At 45.2% G+C, this 20386-nt stretch overlaps 1 protein-coding gene across 1 annotated transcript in view; it reads left to right on the top strand.

The window, feature by feature from the left end:
• The first annotated feature begins 7731 nt into the window (after positions 1 to 7731).
• EXOC4 (exocyst complex component 4) overlaps positions 7732 to 20386 on the top strand; it is a 287194-nt gene continuing 274539 nt past the window's right edge. Inside the window, exon 1 of the mRNA XM_040062894.2 lies at positions 7732 to 7850. Coding sequence (XP_039918828.1) covers positions 7765 to 7850 — 86 coding nt within the window. The 5' untranslated portion in view covers positions 7732 to 7764. The remainder of the gene's footprint in view (positions 7851 to 20386) is intronic.

Raw genomic sequence — 20386 nt, 5'->3', positions numbered from 1 at the left:
GGACCTCAAAGGTCACCTCTGCTCCGCTGACATCTCTTAAAGCGCTGTCAGATCTCTTGGTGACTGAAAGATTATGGGTAAAACGGCACAAAATCTCCCACCCTGCCGTGTCTCCAACGCTGCAGCAGTGGTGAAGGAGTCGTGGGGTTCATCTGCAAGGATCTGTCTTGCTGATTTTGTCCTTTTCACTGACAACAACAGAAAAAATTGAAGACATCAGTCTTCAGCCTTATTCAGGGCCCACAGAGCACTGCTGTGCAATAAAGTTGATTTAAGTCTGTTCCTGTAGATTTGGTGCTTCACTCGGCCCTTTATCACGAGGCTTTCAAAGCCTGCAGCTCTCTGAGTGTCCCCACTCTGCCCACAGACCCTTCACACCACCAAATACTTGGGAATTACCATCACCGGCCTCTTGCAGATCGGCTGCTGCTCAGCAGGTTCCAGTTGGAACGCTGAGGCTGCCTGATGGGTGTGTGCAGATGTTTTAGATTTGCCCAGCCTGAGAGTCAGGGCAGTGACTTCGGGGTTCATCCTCCCCACCAAAATGGAGTAATTCCAACACAATGCATTGTAAAGTTTTTGGGCAAAGGGAAAATCAAACCCTTCTCCATCACCTAAGCTGCAGAGCTGAGTCTGGACGCGTAAAACAATGGAATTGTTAAGGTTGGAAAAGGCCTTTAAGACCATCAAGTCCAACTGTCAACCCAGCACCACCATGTTCCCCATTAAACCTCAAGTGCCCCATCCTCACAGTTTTTGAGCAGTTCCAGGGATGGTCACTCCACCATTGCCCTGGGCAGCCTGTTCTGATTCTTTACAACTTTTTCCATGAAAAAAAAATCCTAATATTTGTCACTGAGACACACAAAGCAATCGCACGCAGACAAGAGATTTTCGCAGAGGTTCTTCCGATCCAGCTCCTAGCTGACCGAGAGAAGAGAGCCCCTTTGTTTATTTTTTACTTTTTATACATTTCTGGGTCTAGCAGAAGATTGGCTTTTTGGGGTTTCCACCCCTCAGCCTCAGTGGCCAGACCAATTGTCAGTTACAATTGTTTTCAGGTTAGAAATATGCAAACAAAGGACAGAGAATGAAAAACAAAGGATTTGTTTATGTTACATCTGTGGGAAAGGTAGGAAACTGCTCTTAATATGTACAATAACTAAAAAGATCTGACTCCATTTAAGAAAATCAAAAGGCTCAGAAAAACTCAGAAAAACCAGGGTAACAAATATCCAATATAAACTTCCCCTGGCACAACTTGAGGCTGTTTCCTCTCGTCCTGACCTCACACTGTCCCAGGCATGGGCAGGGGGGAGGGATCACAGCAGTGGTCAGGGTGAATTTGACTGGAACCATCAAAGGCAACTCAGCCAAAAACCATCAGCCACACGTCACAGACACAGGATGGTTGAAGCTCAGAGTGGGATATTACAGTACAGAAGGTCTGAAGGGCTTTTTCTTAAAGAAATTCCCCAAATAAACCCTTTTTCTCTCTGGTTTTTATTTTTTAGTGAAAAATTAAGGACAAGAAGGCGCTGGTCAAACAGAGGGAGGCTCAGATTTCTGTCAGCAGTGTGGGAAGCCCTTTCAAAGGCACCTCTCGTTATCTGTAAAATCACAGAATCATTTGGGTTGGGAAAGACCTCCAAGGCCATCCAGTCCAACCTGTGACAAATCCCCACCTTGTCCCCAGCCCAGAGCACTGAGTGCCACCTCCAGGCCTTCCTGGGACGCTCCAGGGGTGGGGACTCCACCACCTCCCTGAGCACACATTCCAACACTTGACAACCCTTCCCATGAAGGAATTAATTCCTCCTGATGTCCAACTGAACGTTCCCTGGTGCAGCTTGAGGCCGTTTCCTCTCATCCCGTCACTTGTTCCCTGGGAGCAGAGCCTGACCAGGCAATATCCTTTGAACATCCTTCAAAGTTCCTGTGGGGAGCTGCAGACCGAGCACAGATCATCCCAGTTTCTTCTCCTCTTGGCAGCAAATCCTTGAGATTGTCAGGTGAGTGAGGCTTGTTGTTGTGTGCTTGACTTTAGCATCCGCGGGCCACAGCTCCTCCTGTGAGACGGGGGCTGAGGTGCCTGTCAGTGATAGATTCGCTTCGTCAAAAGCGCTCCAGAAGTGCAACAACCCTCGTATTATCCTGCTCTTATATCACCTCAGAGCAAATTAAATTTGAGGCCAGCAGGACTGTTTGGCTGCTGAATCTTGTGCCCCATTTTCTGCAAGACAAGCCTTGAAATTGGCTGGCTGATGTCTCATTTCAGGAGGATTGATACCGGCACCGCTCCCCTTGGAAACGAGAGCGCGTTGCTGGTACCAGGGGTTTTACTCACTTCAGTTCAAGTTCTCGTTGTTTCTCTTGCCTGGAGCTTCTACTTACACAAACCAGAAAACATCCAAAGCTGCATTCAGCGGGATGAAATATTTCTGCGAGCGCTGGAATTTCTGAAGTCTTATCTCCAACATTTGTCATGCTCAGCTGACGGTGGTTTAATGAGGTGGAGCTCTGATCTGAGGGCTTTTCATGGGGTTGAGGCATCCTTTAACTCTTCCTCCCAAATGGATCTGCTGGAATAGATGATCCAAGTGGTTCCAACTCCCCCTCAGCACCAGCAGGGCTTCTGGGACTTTCTTTTCCATCCAGCCACCTGTTTTCCTCCAAACTGTAAGAATTTAGGTTCGGATATCACTTGAGGCAAGAGCTGATGCCCAACAAATCCACAAGTCAAAACATGAGGAACTTAATGGAGCTGGGTTAAAATAAGCAGTTTGTGTGTAGGATCTAAAAACTTCTTTGCAGAAGAGGGGAAAAGCAATAATTAAACATGGGAGAAATGGAATGGGAGTGTTGTTTTCCATGTCTCTCATACACCCGAGGTTTTCCATGCTTCCAAAGATTAAGACTTAAGGATTTTAATTTCAAGAAGCCAACAAGCAGCCTGCACTTGTTCACCGGAGGGCTTGGAAAATGCCTGTGACAACTGTAAAAACAGCGTTCCCTTAGTGAGGAAAAGAAAAATAAAGGGGGGAAAATAAGCCAAATAATTGGATTTGGGATTTTTTTTTGATGGTTAAGAGAAGGAGAACATCCTCTCTTACAGCATTTTACATGCCTTTGAAGAGCAACGCCTCACACCTGCTCTGCTTTCCTTCAGGGACTGCATTACCAGAAGTTCTGTGGCTTTCACATTGGAAAAGCAGCAGTGTTTCTCCACTTAACTTAATCTTAGCTATTATTTTTCTGCAGCAGCAGAACACAGCGCAACGTGGGAAATGTCAGGAGGCAAAAAACAATAAGGAGACATTTGAATCATATCTCTGCCTTGATTCCCAGCATTGAGCCAGAAAACTTCTCCTGCCCCAGGAGTTCCTTCTTATTCACAGAGACAAAAAGAATTGATGGCAGCTACGTGCTGGGAAGAGAAACTGATTGTTGCTGTGCAGAAAATCCAAAAAACAACATAAACCAGCTTTAGTTCACACTTATTTAATGGTAAATAGGAATAATGAGGTCATCCAGATGTGTGACTAATCCTAGAGCCAAATCCTGATGTTTCAGCACACTTTTTACTCAGTTCTTTACTCAGGCAGTTTGGTAAAGCTTCATAAGAAAACCAGAATTATTTGTAAGAAGATGGTGGCTGGGACCTGGTTCTTTACCCGTGCACCAATTTCAGCTTAATGCAGCTGATGTGAGGGTGACCAGTTCTGCAAGAAAGGTGAAATAGATTTTATTAAACGGACTGAGAGACACCAACAGGATTAGGCTCACTTTGTACAGGCAGAAGTGCTCCTACAGCTTAGATGGAAATTCTGGCCTTCACTCTGCTCCCGTCTACACTGCTGGAAGTCAAAGGGGATTTCTTTATAACCAATATAAAGGCATTACACACAAGGCAATTACACCTGCGAGAAGTTGGTGTGAGCTGAACCCTTTGGTCTGACATTTTCGCTAATGTTTGAAACGAAATAACAAAGGACTTGTGGCACTTTTTTCAAATGTTAAAGCTGTGGTTGAGAGACCCTGCGTGTACGTCAGCCCTAAATCTCTTAGGTTTAGGAATTCCCGAGAATTCCCAGGGAATGCTTGGAAAATATCAGGGGATAAACTGTGGGAAGGGATTGCAGGTAAAATTAGCTCAGGAAAGGAGGGAAGCAATCCCTTAGTGTCACACAAGTCATATGGGGAATGGAGCTCCGGCCAGTGGAGTTGGTGAATTATTTCCCAAGGGAATAAAACCATATTTCCCAAAGAACTGCTCTGCCTGTGCCTCTTCAGAATTCTCTTTGGCAGAGCTCTGCACTGTGTGGTGTTCCCTTGGGAAACTGCCCAGCTGATGAGGAACAGCTCAGTACAAACTCACCCCTCCTTTCCTTTTTTATTATTGAAAGGAGGATGAGGAGGAGGAGTGAAACCATCTGTGAATGAGGGGAACCTCCACTCAGCCAACCTGATCTCTGTTGACAAGTTGTGACAGGGCTTCATTCATCATTATGAACATTTTGTTTGCCAGTTTGGATTTTCTTTGGTTTGAGTAATGCAGGAGCCACCCATTTTAGCAGATACACCTCTGAGTACTAAAATACTGTGTGAAAGGAAGGTGAAAAAGAAAAACCAAATTCTTTCCCCCGTTTTCCCTTCCATCAGTTTTCAGATTGAGCCCCTTTTTTTGTAAATTGTGTAAGGAAAAATTATATTCTCGTGACCTTTCAGCCTCATTATATATTATAAATCAAGGGGGATCTCAGCGTTCACCTGCTGCATCAGCCAAGCCTCAGTTGGTTTCTCCCATTTAAAGAAAACATTAATTCCCACCTGTGGCTCTGCCTGGGTGAGGACTGAAGGCAAAGGGCTGGTCAATGAAACCAGACAGTGATTTTGCAATTAGAGCCCGGGGTTCAAAGCCAGCCAGGTCACAGTTCTGGGGGAGATTTGCTGTTGTTTGTCCTGATGAAGTTCCTCCTAAATGAGGTGATTATTGCAGCTGTCAGGGATGAAAAGGTGGGACCCATCGATTTCACCCCCACTGCAGGCTCCAGGCTGTGCTGGTACCCAGCAGTCGATGGCAATTGCCAATTAACAAAAACAATATTGGCAAGTCGGCAGTTTGAGGAAAAACTCCCTCCAGCCAGTGCACAAACTTCTTGCCGTTTAAATCTCCATCTCTGGGCAAAGGCATTGGCAAACTTGCTCAGGAAAAAAACAAGGAAAACGAGATTTTTTTTTTTTTTTTTTTTTGGCATAGCTGAATAGGAAATTGCGGAGCTGAGAGCTCGTCTGCGCAGGGGAAATGTAGCGGAACAGCGACACGGGAACACACTGAAGTGCACATCCTACCTGGAGATAAAAATCACTTTACTTTGGAGTAATTATTCTGTTCTGAGAACACGTTGCTTATTCAGGAATAAAGTGTCTTTTATTTCAGAGTTAAAGTGCCCGTGCTCTTACTCTGCCCTTCTGCTAATGATCAGAGATACAGCTGTTGATTATAATAAATAGAGGCTCTTCCACAACAGCTACGGTGGAATCCTTCCCTTTGTAAAGAAGGAATTATCATGCTCCCAATTACCTCGTGTTTCAAATGGGTACTCTTGACCAATCTACGGATTTCAGCATTTTCCATGCATTTAAATAGTTAAGGTGCAGATTTGGGCAGAAAAAAAAAAAAAAAAAAACAAAAAAACCCACACACCTTTGGAAGAGCAGCGTGTTTGACATGATGGAGCGAACCCGGTTTAGAAAACACCCAGCAGCTCCAAGTGATGCAAATGTTGGTTGTTCCTGCTTTTCCTAAGGAATTCTGCCTCTGCAACAACAATCCTGGGGTTTGCATGGTGGCTTTGGCACAAGCTCTCCAAGGACTGGAAAAGTGCCCTGATCCCTCACCTAGAAATGGGGAAAGTGAGGCAGCTCTTGGTGAGACATTAATTTTGAAGAATTAAGGATTTTTAGGAAAGTTAAGATAATATTTGCTGAATTAGCTGAAGTAGATGGATAAGCTTTTTTCGCAGTTAACAGAAGTTGGATCTTGGATGAGCTATCCTGTATTTAGTAACTCACTGCTTGTCAGCTTTATGTTTATGTAGCTCTGCTTGTAACAAAAAACCAAAATGTGGTAAATAAGATATAAAATAGCTGCAGATTTCCCGCTAAAAGGACCCATTGAACACAGGAAACTATTAAGTTCTACCAAGGATTCATTTATCACTAATTCATTGAAAAGGTAGAAAGGTCAGGACGAGGAAGACTCATCTTCCTTCCTCATTTCTGTGACCCCTCCCCAGAACAGACCCCCGACTCATTTTAGGCAACAAACTATGCATGCTTAATTGCCTTTTTGCCAATTAGCGTAGGAAGCAGGGAATGGGAGGTGACAGGGGTATGAATGTGCATTTGTATTTTGGGTATTCAACACTTCTGTAAATAAAAGGCTTTGTAATTAATTACCTGTGAATTTCGCAGTGTGTATTAGGGAGCAATCCCGAGTGCTGCCTGGCTGTAATAAACACACACAGTCTAACTTTTAACTGTTAGAGAGTTCTGTCCATCGCAGTTGGGTGTCGATACTGGATCAATACTCGTATTTCTACACTTTTGTAAATAAAAGGCTTTGTAATTAATTACCTGTGAATTTCATAGTGTGTATTAGGGAACCATCCTGTGTGCTGCCTCACCATAATAAACAAACACTTTCTAACTTTAAACTGTTAGAGAGGTTTTTGTCCATCACAGTTGGGTATCGATACTAGATCAATACTCATATTTCTTTAATAAGTCATTGGGAGAGGTTAATTTGCTGTTTGGTGAAAAACAAGCTTTGGATTTCCAGCCCTGGACGGGGTGACATCCACCCTTCCTTTTTCCAAAGGTGATCCTGCGGCAAGGGATGGAGGGTGTCCATCGTAAAGCAAGGTCTGTAGGCAAGGAAGTTGGTGTTCAACAGTATCATGGAATCACAGCATTGCAGGATCACGGAATATCCAGTGTTGGAAGAGCCCCATGCAGTTTTGAAGCATTTTTGAGGTTGTGAACAAATTCCAATCCATCACCTCCATCTGACCCAAAACCACAATTCCTGCGCCAAACGCTCAGGTTTGCTTTCAGAGGTCACTTCAAGGACCACCTGGGCTGGCTCACCTTTGGTCACCTCACTGCCTTCCCACGGAAAACCGGGGGAAATTATTCTTATTAACATTGTATCTTAAAGACATTAAACTAAGTCATGTGTCATTAACTCTTGTGGATGTATTTGTGATCAGACTAGTTTGGGGTGTTACTGGCTGAACTTAGCATTACTAATTAATTGAGCACGTTAATTTCAGTACTTAGCGCACTTTACTCACTTTCAACTTTATAAACCTTTAAGTCCCTCACTGTTCAACCAACCCTGCTCCATGAGAGCTCTGAGGGGATGCTTTGATCCCTAATACCCGCACCCCATTTCCTGCCGCTCCCAGAGTGAATGACGGGTTTTGGGCACAGGTTTCTTTGCAGGTTTATCTTGTCAGGTCGGTAATTTTTTAATCTTTTGCTGATTTTTAACTACCTGTCGAAGGTTTGCGTGGGAATCTGTATCTCCGCCGCCAAGAAAACTACAACTCCCAGGAGGCTCCGCGGTGTCGCAGCCCACCTGTATGCCGCGTGCACCGCCCTCCTCGCCTTCTATTGGGTGACAGCCCGCCCTGCTCGCCTATGATTGGCTGCGCCGCGCCAGCAGGCGTGTCTGCGCCGTGTCTAAGGGGGTGCAAGATGGCGGCGGGCGACGCGGTTGGGAGGTACCGCGGCACGGTGGGCAGGAGCAAGGACCCCTCGGGGCTCCTCATCTCGGTTATCAGGTAGGGGCGGCCTCGCTCCGCATCCTCCGGGCCTCTGAGCGTGATCCAGGGTTGGGTGCAGGCCCTGCTGTGCTGGGGAGGCCTGCCCGGGTCGGGCCTCCGGGGTGTAGGGTCCCTCCTGGGCATTGGGTGACCCTAGGCTTGGATCACTGCTGGCTCTGGAGCACTGGGGAGGCTGCAGTGCTGGAGAAGACCTTGTCCTGAGGGCTGTCCCCTGTCCCACTGCCCTGCCCGGCTCACTTCCTCTTGCTCCCAGCGCTTTGCTTCATCCTGCGGTCAGAGAGACCTGGACAGGCTGGATCGAGGGGCCGAGACCAGCGGGGTGAGGTTCAATGAGGCCAAGAGCCGTGTGCTGTGTTTTGGCTACAGTAACCCCCTGCAGTGCTCCGGGCCGGGGCAGAGGGGCTGGGAATTTGCACAGCAGAACAGGACCGGGGAGTGCTGCTTGGCAGCGGCTGAACACGAGCCCAGGTGGACAAGAAGGACATTGGCACCTGGTCTGTGTCAAAAATAGCATGGCCACAGCATTGGGGAAGTTATTTTCCCCTATACTGGGCACTCATGAGGCCGCACCTCGGGTGCTGTGTCCGGTTCTGAGCTCCTCAACTCAGGAAGGACCTGGAGAGGCTGGGGCAGGTCCAGGGAATGGAGCTGGGAAGGGTCTGGAGGTGCTGAGGGAGCTGGGGAAGGGGCTAAGCCTGGAGAAAAGGGGGATCAGGAGGAGCTGGGGCTCTGCACAAGTCCCTGACAGGAGGGGACAGCCGGGGGCGTCAGGCTCTGCTCCCAGGGAACAGGGACAGGAGCAGAGGGAATGGCCTCAGCCTGGGACAGGAGAAGTTTAGGTTGGATTTTAGGAGGAATCCCTACACAAGAAGGGTCTTCAAACCCTGTGGGTTGGAACTCCATCACTCGAGGGGCAGTGGTGGAGTACTCATCCCTGCAGGTCTTGAAGAGAAGACTGGATGGAGCACTCAGTGCTCTGGGGTGGGTGACAAGTTGGGGATCTGTCACAGGTTGGACTCGATGGTCTTGGAGATCTTTTCCAAACTCACTGAGGCTGTGAATAAACCCTGTAGGCAGTACCAGCTTAATGCCATTCATGAGGGCCAAGGCACTGTCATGTCATTGCTGTGGAGTCCATAAGTGACCCCCACCCTCAAACCCAGCAGCATTGAGTGCAATTCATCTGGCTGGAAATCTGCAGGACCAGGAATTCCAGTGGGCAGACTCCATCCTGTGTGGGAATGCCGGAATGGACAAAGTGCTGCTGCTTCCAAGTCTGTCTTGTTGGGATTGAAAAGCAAGAGTTGTGTCCAGTCATATTCAGACACTGATTTTTGTCTGCCCACATTCCTGAACTTGGCTCTGCTGGAGAATGGTTCTGTGATAGATTTGGGTGTGAATTCACTGTTTTCTCCCCCAGTACTTTTGTTACCTGCTTGCAAATCACTTCTGTGCTACTTAAAACCAATGGCTTGGCAGCTGATTGCCCACACTGAAGGTTTTAAACGTCCTTACGTGTTTTAAATGTTCTTACGCAGCGGGTGTGGGCAGCTGCAGTCACACCAGCAGGATGCTGCCAGTTGTGATGAGCTCCCAAACTTTGGATCCTACTCCAAAGTCTTGGAGAGAAACTGTAGTCATTCTGTTACTTTGGAGAACTTATTGTGGCACTAGTTCTGTATCTAAGACGTGTTATGATTTAAGTATCCTCTGTGAATGATAATGTTTAGGAGAAAATTCCATTCTTTTTCATCATTCCGGCCTTTAAAATCTTGCAAAACTTGAGGGAGATGTTAGTTCTAAAAAAAAAAAGGCAGCTGGTGCCAGTCTCTGTGGAAGAATAATAAACATGCACTGGTTGTGCAGCATTTCCTGTTGTAATCATCTTTTTTCCGTGTTTCCTGTAATTTCCAAGAGTATTTTAAGGTCTTCCTTTTGTACCTCTATTTTAATAAATCCGGGCTTATTAAATTTATTTGAAAACAGAAGAGTGAGCTCACAGTGCTCTGTTCTCCAAATAAAAAGAAATATTTGTCTCATAATCTTCAGCTTCCAGGCACTGATACCTTGGCTGGTTTAGGCCCAGTGTTTAGACACAACATTGAGTTATTGACTTTATGAAATTAAAGTTATTCAATAGAACAGCCTGATAACTAAACTTCCAGAATTTAATTAGAGCTTGCTTTGGATGTAGAGATTTTCTGCAGAGCCTGACGTGTCAGGTTGAGCCAGACCATGAAAACCTGAGGGTAGAACTGATTGCAGAGGGAGGAAAAAGTGTTGTGGTAATAATATTGATGTTTCTTAGGCTTAGCCAAGTGCAGAAAGCAAATGGTGTGAAAAGGAATTTAAATCACTTTTCTCCCTATGTTGTTTTTGTGTAGGAGCTCAGGTGAGGATGAACTTGCCAAGCAACTGGTGAATTTTTTAGTTATTTGTACGGTCATAAAATACCACTGCAGACAAATTTAAACCTGGGTAGCTTAAATGTAATTTTACTCGGCTTCAGAAAAATATTACAAATCTTAACAGCAGGCTGTTGGTTTGAAATGTGACCGAGTTTCCTTTTGTTGATGGCTTTATTTCCAAAACATTTATGCATAATAGAGGCTTCTGCCCCTCCTTGTGGTTTTACACTTGCGTGTTCCTGTTTGTTTAGGCTGTTTATTTCTCCCTTGTTGCTGTGTGAAAGGTCCATAAAGGGAGCAGTGGATGAAAAGCAGCAGAAGTTCGACTGCATTTTTCCTGCTGTAAACAAACGAAACCAGAGGAGCTTCTTCAAGTATTGATGTTTTACTTGCTTATAGCAAAGACAGGGATGTTTTCCAAAAATCAAACATTGTTTAGGTCTGCAAAGTCTCTTCATATTGTCTGTGAAATGCTTTGAAGTGTGAAGCTGAAAGGCCTTCTGTAAATAGAAATTATTTTATTAATGGAGGGATAATTTCTGGTATTTACTCGAGCTCAGCAGCTCTCACTCGCAAGAGACTGAATAATTCACTTTTCTGTGATCCCAGATTTAGGGATTCTTGTAGTTTTGTGACTGGACTTCCCAGGAGAAAGTGTCTCACTTCAAGGGAGAGCGTTTGGGGTGAGATTCATGACAAAGTTTAACTTTCACAGCAGCACTGAAATCCAGTCAGAAATGGAATTTTCTGGGGTCTGGGGCTCTGTCTTGGGAATTTGAAATTATCCCTGCTCTCTGTGATGCTGCTTTTCAGCAGCTCTGAATACAGAAAGCTCCAAAATGAAGGAAAACCCAACAGGAAAGAGTGTCCCACTTGTGATTCCTTTCTGTCCCTGCCAAGTGTCACTTTTTCCTGTTGTGTCAGGGAGCACATTTGTTCTTTGGGAGTTGTTTCCTGTAGGAGGATCCACGCACTCATGGAATTCACATTGCTTTTGTGGTTGTTGCCAGGCATAGAGGCTAAAGCAGCCTCAAGGATGGATTCATTTGGAAGAATGTTCCATGAGCACTGTCAGGAGTGAGGGATGTGCAGCTGTCCCAGGACAGCGCTGATCCATCCCAAAAGAGCTGGGAGCTCCCAGGGAATTCCCAAATTTAGGGAGGTGTAGTTCCACCCTCAGCAGTGCTGGGGTCACACTGAGCTCTTGGCCAATTTCCCTCTTGTTCCTCCCAGAGGAGAAATAAAGGGATTGCCCACAACAATAAATCTTTGGGAAGTTAAGAGTGTCTGGGAATTTAATGAGAGTTTGCAAAGTCTGCCCTTAAATTCCTACTTTTGCTGCAGCTCCAGGGAGCTTTCTTTCTTTTCCCTGTGCCTTTTACAGCTATTGGGAGTCTCTTCAATTTGTTCTTGTCCTCAGAATGCTGAGAAGAAATGAGCATTATTTGCTACAAGAAAACAGCTCCTGGATTGTGACTTCCAGAGTGGATATTGGATATCAGGACTCCTGTTCCAGCTTCTGTCCCCGTGCTGCTGCACTTGTGCTCATTCCTCACACACCCACCTCCAAAACCTGCTCATTCCTTCATGGATGAGAAAGATCCCTCAAGTTCCTGAAATAAAAGGTACTTTGTAAGGTCAAGATGCCGTCACAGATGACCAGAGGCTTTTGTTGGAGAAATCTCCTGCTGATCCCAGGGGCTTTTGTTTAAAAACCATGCAGATAACGGAGCAAATTTGGCTCACCTGCTGGAGGACAGCTTGGGAATATTTTCTTTTATCACTCAGAGGACAAACATGTGTTTGTATATTGATTTTTCTTAACCTTTTGTTTTGTTGGTAGCTGGTTGAAGCAGCTTTTATATTCTGAAACAAGCAACCTGGCATTTAGCAAATGCCTTTTTTTTTTTTTTTTTAAGAGATCTTGTCAGATTTTTAATTGGTGAATGTGTCTGCCTTTTATTTATTCTTGGACGTTTTTCTTCCCAGTTAAAGGTTGCTATTTTTTAAAGCTGGCCTTTAATAGCTTCTTTAATTGGGGGAAAACAAACTTTAGCAGTGACTCCATAAGACCTCAGTGAAATCTTTGTGCTGAGCTTTCACAGAAGCAAACGCACCCAACAGATCTCTGCAGAAATTGAGATTGCAGGCAAAACACCTTGAACACAGTTTATTTTTCACAGGTGGGTTTCTCTAATGCTTGTGGCCATTACTTTCATTGTAAGTGAGCTTGCTGAATGGGTTTTTGCTAATGACCTGGCATTTGGTTTTCTCTTTGCCAGTAGAGCTGATGTGCCAGTTTGTGATGGAGAGTGAGGAACGGGGATATGGAGCTGTTGTCCTCCTCATTGCATTTGAGAAATAGCTGCTGCGAGGAATAAACTCGAGTTATTCTGATCTGTAATGGTCTCTTAAAACCACTTTTATTGCAAATGGTGTTTTCCAGTGTTGTAAAGGTAGCAGTTCTTCTACGAGAAAAGTACTTCAGAAATTCCCTGAAAATAAATTGTATATGGCAGAGTGTGGTAGTAAACTATAAATTTCCTTGAAATGATCTCCAGGCACTTGTATAAAATGTTCAGGTGTTTGGCAAGTGTTGGCTTGTAGCTTGATACGGACCCTTGGTTGCATTTAAAAATGGGTAAAGGAGTATGTGTGAATACAAAACCACATAGAAAAGGACAAGAGGTGTGACTGTGCCAAGTTAAAAGCTCAAAGTACTTTATTTTTCAGCTCTTACTTTAGCTTTAGCCAGTGCAGAGCTGGAGTTGAGCCTGCCCTGGCAAAACCAGGAAGTGGAAATGGTGGGTTTTGTTAGGAAATGATGGTGCATTTAACTCTTTCAAAGGTGTTGCCTTCAACAGCTCTTGGTTCTGGTGCAGTTTTGAAACCTTCAGGGGAATGATGAAATTCCCCCAAGGCTCCTGCTGGTTCCTGCAGGGCTGCAGGTGTGATACCGAGGATGGGCTCGTGATGCAGCGTGGGCAGTGGCTCCCAAAATATTCTTGATGCTTTAATTATCCAGGTGACGAATCTGAGTAGCATTGTCCAGCCTGTGCTCTTGCACATCTGGAAATACTGATCCTTAGGGCTTTGACTTTCTCTTGGGAACGTGGTAATACATGGAATAGCTGATTTAATTTCTGGATCTAAAACTAATTGCCAAAAGAAGAGTTGGTCCCTGTGGTTTCCTGCACGTGGAGACAGTCCTGGACAGTTTCACTCAGTGGAGTGGGAGCTGCGTCCCTCTGCTCGTGCCTGGAGGTGTAACTGGCATCTCCTGGGGCTGTCTGCTGCCTCCAGCCGTGTTCCTACATGGAAAATGTGCAGCTGCTTGGTGTCCCTGGGGTTTTCCTGTGTGTGGGATGGAAACTCTTCCTGTGCTGTGTTGGAGCCAGCTGAAGGAGGGGAATTCTCTTGAAGCCACTGCAGTCCAGTCTTTGTTTCAGAAACCAGCTGATCACTCACTCCCCTGGCATCATTTGTATTGGTGTGAGGAAATTTGGTTGGTTAATTTAGCAAAATAAAGAATTCCCTGCCGGTATTTGTTTAGATGGCTGGAGGCTGCTCAGCCTTTATGTTACATCTCTCCTGTACCCATCTGCAAGTCCTCAATGATAAAAAGATCACCAGCTTCTGTTGAAAATGCTCTAACCAACTGTGTAAATAGCATGAAAGATTAATGGAATGTAAGTAGAGGAAAATGTTTTAAAATGCTCTGTTTGCTCTGGGTGCTTAACGGGATTGTGAACAGACTTGGTGCTGCTGTTCTTGCGGGAGTTATTTCTTTCCACAAGGGAGGGGGAGTTCTCTGCAGGCTGAGTACCCTTGGTGAGGGTGGAGCATACTGGCCTCAGGATTTCAGTTATTCTTTAATTTATTATTCATAATTGTTCAATCAGTTCTCAGAACACTTCCTTTCCCATGCCCACTGACTTGGACACGACAATTTTTGACTACCTGCTTCCCAGCATGGTCTCTGTGAAGAAATCTCTTCTCTGAATGCTTTAATTCATTTCCTCAAATCCAGAATTTCACAGGAAAAATCAGTTAACTTACAAAAATAATGAGAAAACATTCAATGTGTTGCTGCCAAGTTAAATTGTTAAATACCTTTTGGAGTTTTATTTTTTTTTCCTTCTGTCTGGCTTTGTTTTACAAGGACCCAGCTTTTCCAGCGGTTTCCCACGAACCTCTGGAGAGGTTTCCAAAACATGAATTCTCAGATTATGCACTTTGAGGTTAAATAGTGCTGGAAGCTGTAGATCACCCCGTCTGGGATTTGTCTTTAAGACAACAGTTTTCAATTATAAAATTCAAATAAGTCCATTTAGTTTAATGAACCTGTGGAAATTTGTAGCTCAGTGGAGACACAGTGGGTTGGAGCAGAGTTGTTCTTGTCCCAGGGAGCTTTATGAAACATTTTCTTGAAACGGAGCTGCTTGTGATGTCTTGTGGGCTGTAAGAGCAGTCAGGAGGAAGAATTTTTGCTGAACTGCTCTGGACAGGCTCTTTTCCCCAGAGAGGATGTTTTTACACCCATAAAAATAAAGTTGGAAGCAGGGGGAAAATACGAATAAACCCCTGAAGTTCAGAAAGGAGCAGATTTTCCTGTTTCCTCACTTAAACATTTTATTCTGATTAACTCAGGGACTTAAATACTGGTAAGATAAACGTGTTCAAAATGTGTTTTTGATCTCAGGTGTCGCTTGGCATTTTTTCTCTGCAAGGCCCAGTCCTTGAAATGATCGGTGTCAGAGCCGCTGTGTGATTTTTGTGTTGCCAGCTTTGAGAGGGGGAAGCAGTAACAAATGAGTGCATTTGTCATGGGTTATTGCTTGCAGAGCACTTAAATGCATCTTCCACACCTCTGGGAAGTCAACACTTGATCCTCCCAACAACTCACACTTCAAACTCCCTCCGTGCAGCAATTCCTGGGATCATTTTCGGCTTGACAGTGCCTGAGGAGCTCTCTGCTCACGGCGGCGTGTGCTGGGCAGTGAGATGTGGGAGATGATTCCTCTCATCTGGGTTATTTTGTTCCTCTCCCTCGCATGCTGACCTCTCCTCTCTTCCCTGGCTCTCAGCGTTCCTGCCTGGCACTTTAATTCTGAAATAAGAGACCTCAGGCTCGGTGCCGCTGTCTCTCCTGTGGCTGTGCTTGGCCTCAGCTGTCAGAGCACCACAAACGCTACAAAACCATCACGAGGGTTCAAACCCAAAGGAGAAAGCAAATGCTGGAATTGCTGTGTGGCCACAGCCATCAGCAAGAGTGGCCTGAAGAGAATAACTGCATTCTCTTAGGTTTCTTTTTACTCTGCTTTTTTTTTTTTTTTTCCCCTCTTCCTTTTTAATACTGAACTTTCCTTGGCACATCGCAGCTGTTTCCTGCAGAGAGGAGACTGAGCTTTCTAGACATCCACAATGCTCTGCTTAAATTATTATTTGTTGCTTCTAGCAACTGCTTTCTTTGTTTAACTCCACAAATCCTTTGTTGCTCACAATTGTCTTTCAGCTAAGGCTGTACTTTTCTTTTCTTTACCTTGTATTCTGGTTTGTGTTTTAGGTCCTTGGTGTGGTGTAACATGGAGAATAACAAGACAAAATAATCCCTCTCATCTTCTTTCCTGAGGGGTGATTTTGGTAGTTTTAATGCTGTACTGTTTATTTTGGACTGTGCAAGTATGTATGATAATTATGTGATACATATAATATAAATCCCCCTGTGCTGGGCACTGCTGAGATCCCATCTCAAATCCTGAGGGGAATTTTGCGGCCCTGCTTGGTAAGAAGGGACATAGAGGGGTTGGAGTGGATCCAGAAGGGAGCTGGGAAGGGTGTGGAGCCCATGGAAAAGCTGAGGGAGCTGGGAGGGGGCTGAGCCTGGAGAAAAGAGGGATCAGGGGGGACCTTGTGGCTCTGCACAAGTCACTGACAGCAGGGGACAATGGGGGGGGGTCGGGCTCTGCTCCCAGGGAACAGGGACAGGAGCAGAGGGAATGGCCTCAGCCTGGGTCAGGGGAGTTTTACGTTGGATTTTAAGGGAAATTCCTTCATGGAAAAGGTGGTCAGGCTCATTGGAATGAGCTGCCCAGGGCAGTGGTGAAGTCCCCATCCCTGGAAGTGTTCAAAAAAAAGTAGAACTGGCCCTTTGTGACCTGCTTTAGTGGGCATTCAATTGAAGGTTGGACTTGAGGATCTTGCAGGTCTCCAGCCTTACTAATCCTGGTTCTATGACTTTCCCAAGCCGAGGGTGGTTGCAGAGCCAGGAAGAGAATCCAGAATTCCTGAGTGTCCGATGACACCAGGCTAACAGGGACCTCCCACTTACTTCCATGTGTAAAGTGAGTGTGAACACAAACACTGTGGGCAGGCATGTCAAAATGCAAAAATGTGTTTCAGATTTTGATAACAGGAAAAATTCCTTCTGTGAAAGGCTGTCCAGGGCAGTGGTGGAGTCCCCATTCCTGGAGGGATTAAAAAACCATGTGGATGTGACACTTGGGGATGTGAGTCAGCGGTGGCCTTGGCAGTGCTGGAGGAACCTGGTGAATTTATGGGTCTTTTCCAGCCTTAAAGTGATAAATTGTGAAACATATTGAGGAGCATTTTACAATACTTCTGTGTAGCACCTCCCCAGCATTTGTTACCTGCAGATTTCTGAGTGAGCAGTAAAAGGATTATCCTTTAACTCTCATCCAAACCATAAAGCGGTGAAAACCTCACCCAGTTTCTTTGGGAGGAATGGATCTCGTGTAGCTCAGAAATCCTGAATTTTGCCCAGGGCTGCTGCTGTTAAACAGATTTTTGGTGTTTTTTGCTGGAGGAGCAGGTCAGTACATCAGTGAGTCCTGCCTTGGCCACACATGAAATGCAGCTGGAGCTTTGAGCAGAAGCTTTCAGCCACGCTGCTTTGAGCAGTTGGTACCACAAACTGTGTGTTTGGAGCTTCAAAGGTGTTTTAAAGTGAGGAACTGGGAGCCTCAACAAGGTGTGTGATCCAGCACAGAGCCCTTGGAACAGGGGGTGGGAAGTTTACTGTGGAGTCCTGTGAAAATTCAAGCTTTGTTTGATTCCCCCCCAGCGATTCAACGCTCAGTTCAATTGCACTTTACTAAAATGTTCTTTTTCTTGATCAGATGAGAGATATTTAAATTTGATCAGCTTGCCTTTTTTTTTTTTTTTAGTAGTGTTTCCCACTGTCTTTAATGAGTATTTTCATTTGAATGAGCAATGCCGAGTGAAGAAAAGTGAATTGCATGCTCAAAGAAACCTGATCCAGAAGGAAAAGAGGATTATTCCTGGATTTCCAAGCTGCACCTGTGCATCTTGTAATACTCTTTTCTGCCTTTAACCACAAATGTTTACGTAAGTCTGCTCTGATGCTGAACACCCACAGTGGTGGTCAAAAAACATCAGAGTCTTCAACCCTCCTTTGCTGTAAGAATTATCTGGTGCTAACTGAGCATTAATTTCCTAAAACTTGTATTTGCCTTATCTGTTCCTTCAGTTTTGCCTCATAAAAAGAATCCGCAGAAGCATAATGCCCACATACTGTTACTGCAATGTTCTTCCCGTGAAACAAATTTTCTACTCAAGAAATTGATAATTAAGCCTCAGTTTGCCATCCATAGCTTAGCAGTAATCACACTTAACAGGGCTGGCCCTAGGGCAGGTAAAATAGGCAGGCAGTTATCCACCCAGCCTGGCTGGAGGCATCAGAAAAAGCAAATTTACCGAAATGAAAGATGTATTATTCATTAATGTTAACAGTTCTCTCTTAAAAATTGACATAATCTAATTTTCTTGGTGTTTTATCAGGCAGGTAGGAAGCTAGCAGCGGGCTAGGCAAAAGGAATCGCTCATCTGCACTAGAACACAGAGGGAAAATATCATAAAAACTGTGTGGGGAGAAAAATGAGTCCTCAATGTAAACAGAAATTCATGCTGAATCTCAAATCTGGTTCCTGTTCATGGTGTAGTTGTGAGGCTGGTGCCTGTAAATGGATCATCTTAAAGGGTGTAGCTGAATTTTTTGCCACAGTGTAAAATATAAGGGGGTGGGGGGCAGCAAAATGCAGGATTTGGTGGAAAAAATACTCCTGTGAAGGGAATGAAGTGACAGGGGATGAGATGAAGTAGGGGTGATGTGGATGGCACTGCACATTCAGGTTCACAACGCTGAGTTTGTGCGTGCTCCAAAGGTATTCAGCGCCTTCCAGACATAAATGGGGATGGATTGTGGGCATTTTGAGCTTGAAAATTCGTGGATTTGTCTCTCCCTGAGCTATTTTTGTTGTTGGCCCTTGTAGAGTAAAAGAGAGTGAAAATAGGACAAGGGGAAACGGCTTTAAGGTGGAGGAGGTTGGATTTAGATGAGATTTAAAGAAGAAATTCTTGGCTGGGCAGGTGGGGAAGGGCTGGGATGGAATCTCCTGATAATCTGTGGCTGCCCCTGGGAGTGTCCAAGGCCAGGTTGGACAGAGCTTGGAGCAGCCTGGGACGGTGGAAGGTGTCCCTGGCACTGGATGGACTTTAAGGTCCCTTCCCACCCAGACCATTCCATGAAAATCGAGCTGCTTCTGCAGTACTTCAGTCTGAGGTGCATCCACAGGATGGATGTGTGCTAAAACTGAATCTTCCCCATCAAACAGGAAACAGACTTGAAAACAAGTGGAGGAGATTCCAGATTTGTTTAGAAACCCTTTTTTTTTTTTTTTTCCCACATTTGCTGTGGACATCTATGTGAACAAAATACTCCATCCCCTGGAAGCTTTGTGGTTTGGCAACACCAGCTGAGCTCTTAGGTGCCAGGGAAAGCATTTCCTGTGGTTATTCTCAGTTTGTGCTGAGCTTCTTGGTCTGGGGACTGAGCAGACAAACCTGATGTGCATTTCATTCACATCAAAGCTGTTTTTATTGGAGTTTGGTGCAGATAAGCTGCCCACACTTGTGGGAACAGGAGTGATACAGAGAATAAAGATTAACCCGCGTGTGATGTGTGTTCTCTGGTGGGATCCACGATGTTAAATCCTGGTTTGAAGCCGGGAAATAGCATTTTTGCAGAGGGACGTGAGTGGTTTCATAGTTCTGCAGCTGATCATCCCTGTAGCATTGCTGTTCTCCTGGAGTTTGCTGTTGTGCCACGTGGTGAGTGCTACAATGGCGTTTTGTTTTCTTCTGCTGCTCAGTAAACATCGTGTTCTCTCAGCTCCCAACAATAACAGAAAAGTGTTAGCTTGTGAAGAGATGATAACTGATTTTCTGTCCTTTTACAGCATCTGCCTGTTGTTCTCTTGTGTTGTTTGAATGCTGGAGAGTTTCCTTTTTTCTTCCTTTCCTCACCAAATTAATGCATCACAGCTTGGGAGTAATTTTAGCCAGAAGATCAGACTGGGTTGTAGTTGTTCATTGGGCACATGCACCTCTGGGCCAGATCTGTGGAAAGCATTGATTTGTCAAAGCACAAAGAGATCTCCAACGCTGGCTGTAGTGTGAAATAACTTCCTACAGAGTGCATGGAGTGTGCTGCTCTTGGATGTTGCTGGGACCAGATAAATTATATTGGTTAGAAGAGAAAAATATCTTTTATCCCTGCAGAATGTATGACATTTCTTGAAGCTCTGCCTGTAAATACGCACCACAAGTTTGTACCTTATAAAAAGGAGACATGGTGTGACTTAAAGTCAGACAATAGCTGGGATTGAAAGGCACCTTAAAGCCCATCCAATTCCTTGGGCAGGGGCATCTTCCAGTACTCCAGGATGCTCCCAGCCCCAATGTCCAACCTGGCCTTGGACATTCCAGGGATCCAGGGGCAGCCACAGCTGCTCTGGCAATTCCAGCCCAGGCAGGAATTCCTTCCCAAGATCCCATCCAGCGCTGCCCTCTGGCACTGGGAGCCATTCCCTGTGTCCTGTCCCTCCAGGCCTTGTCCCCAGTCCCTCTGCAGCTCTCCTGGAGATCCTTTAGGCCCTGGAATGTTCTGGAAGCTCTCCCTGGATCCTTCTCCTCTTCAGGTGAGCACCCCCAGCTCTTCCAGCCTGTCTTCTCAAAACTGAGCATTTTACTGAGAGAACCATTTCATTTTGTTCCTCAAAGGAAAATTCTGAAACTCTGAAGTCT

This window comes from Hirundo rustica, chromosome 4, assembly GCF_015227805.2.
Source record: "Hirundo rustica isolate bHirRus1 chromosome 4, bHirRus1.pri.v3, whole genome shotgun sequence".
NCBI lineage: Eukaryota > Metazoa > Chordata > Aves > Passeriformes > Hirundinidae > Hirundo > Hirundo rustica.
This window is presented reverse-complemented; position numbering and strand designations above follow the sequence as displayed.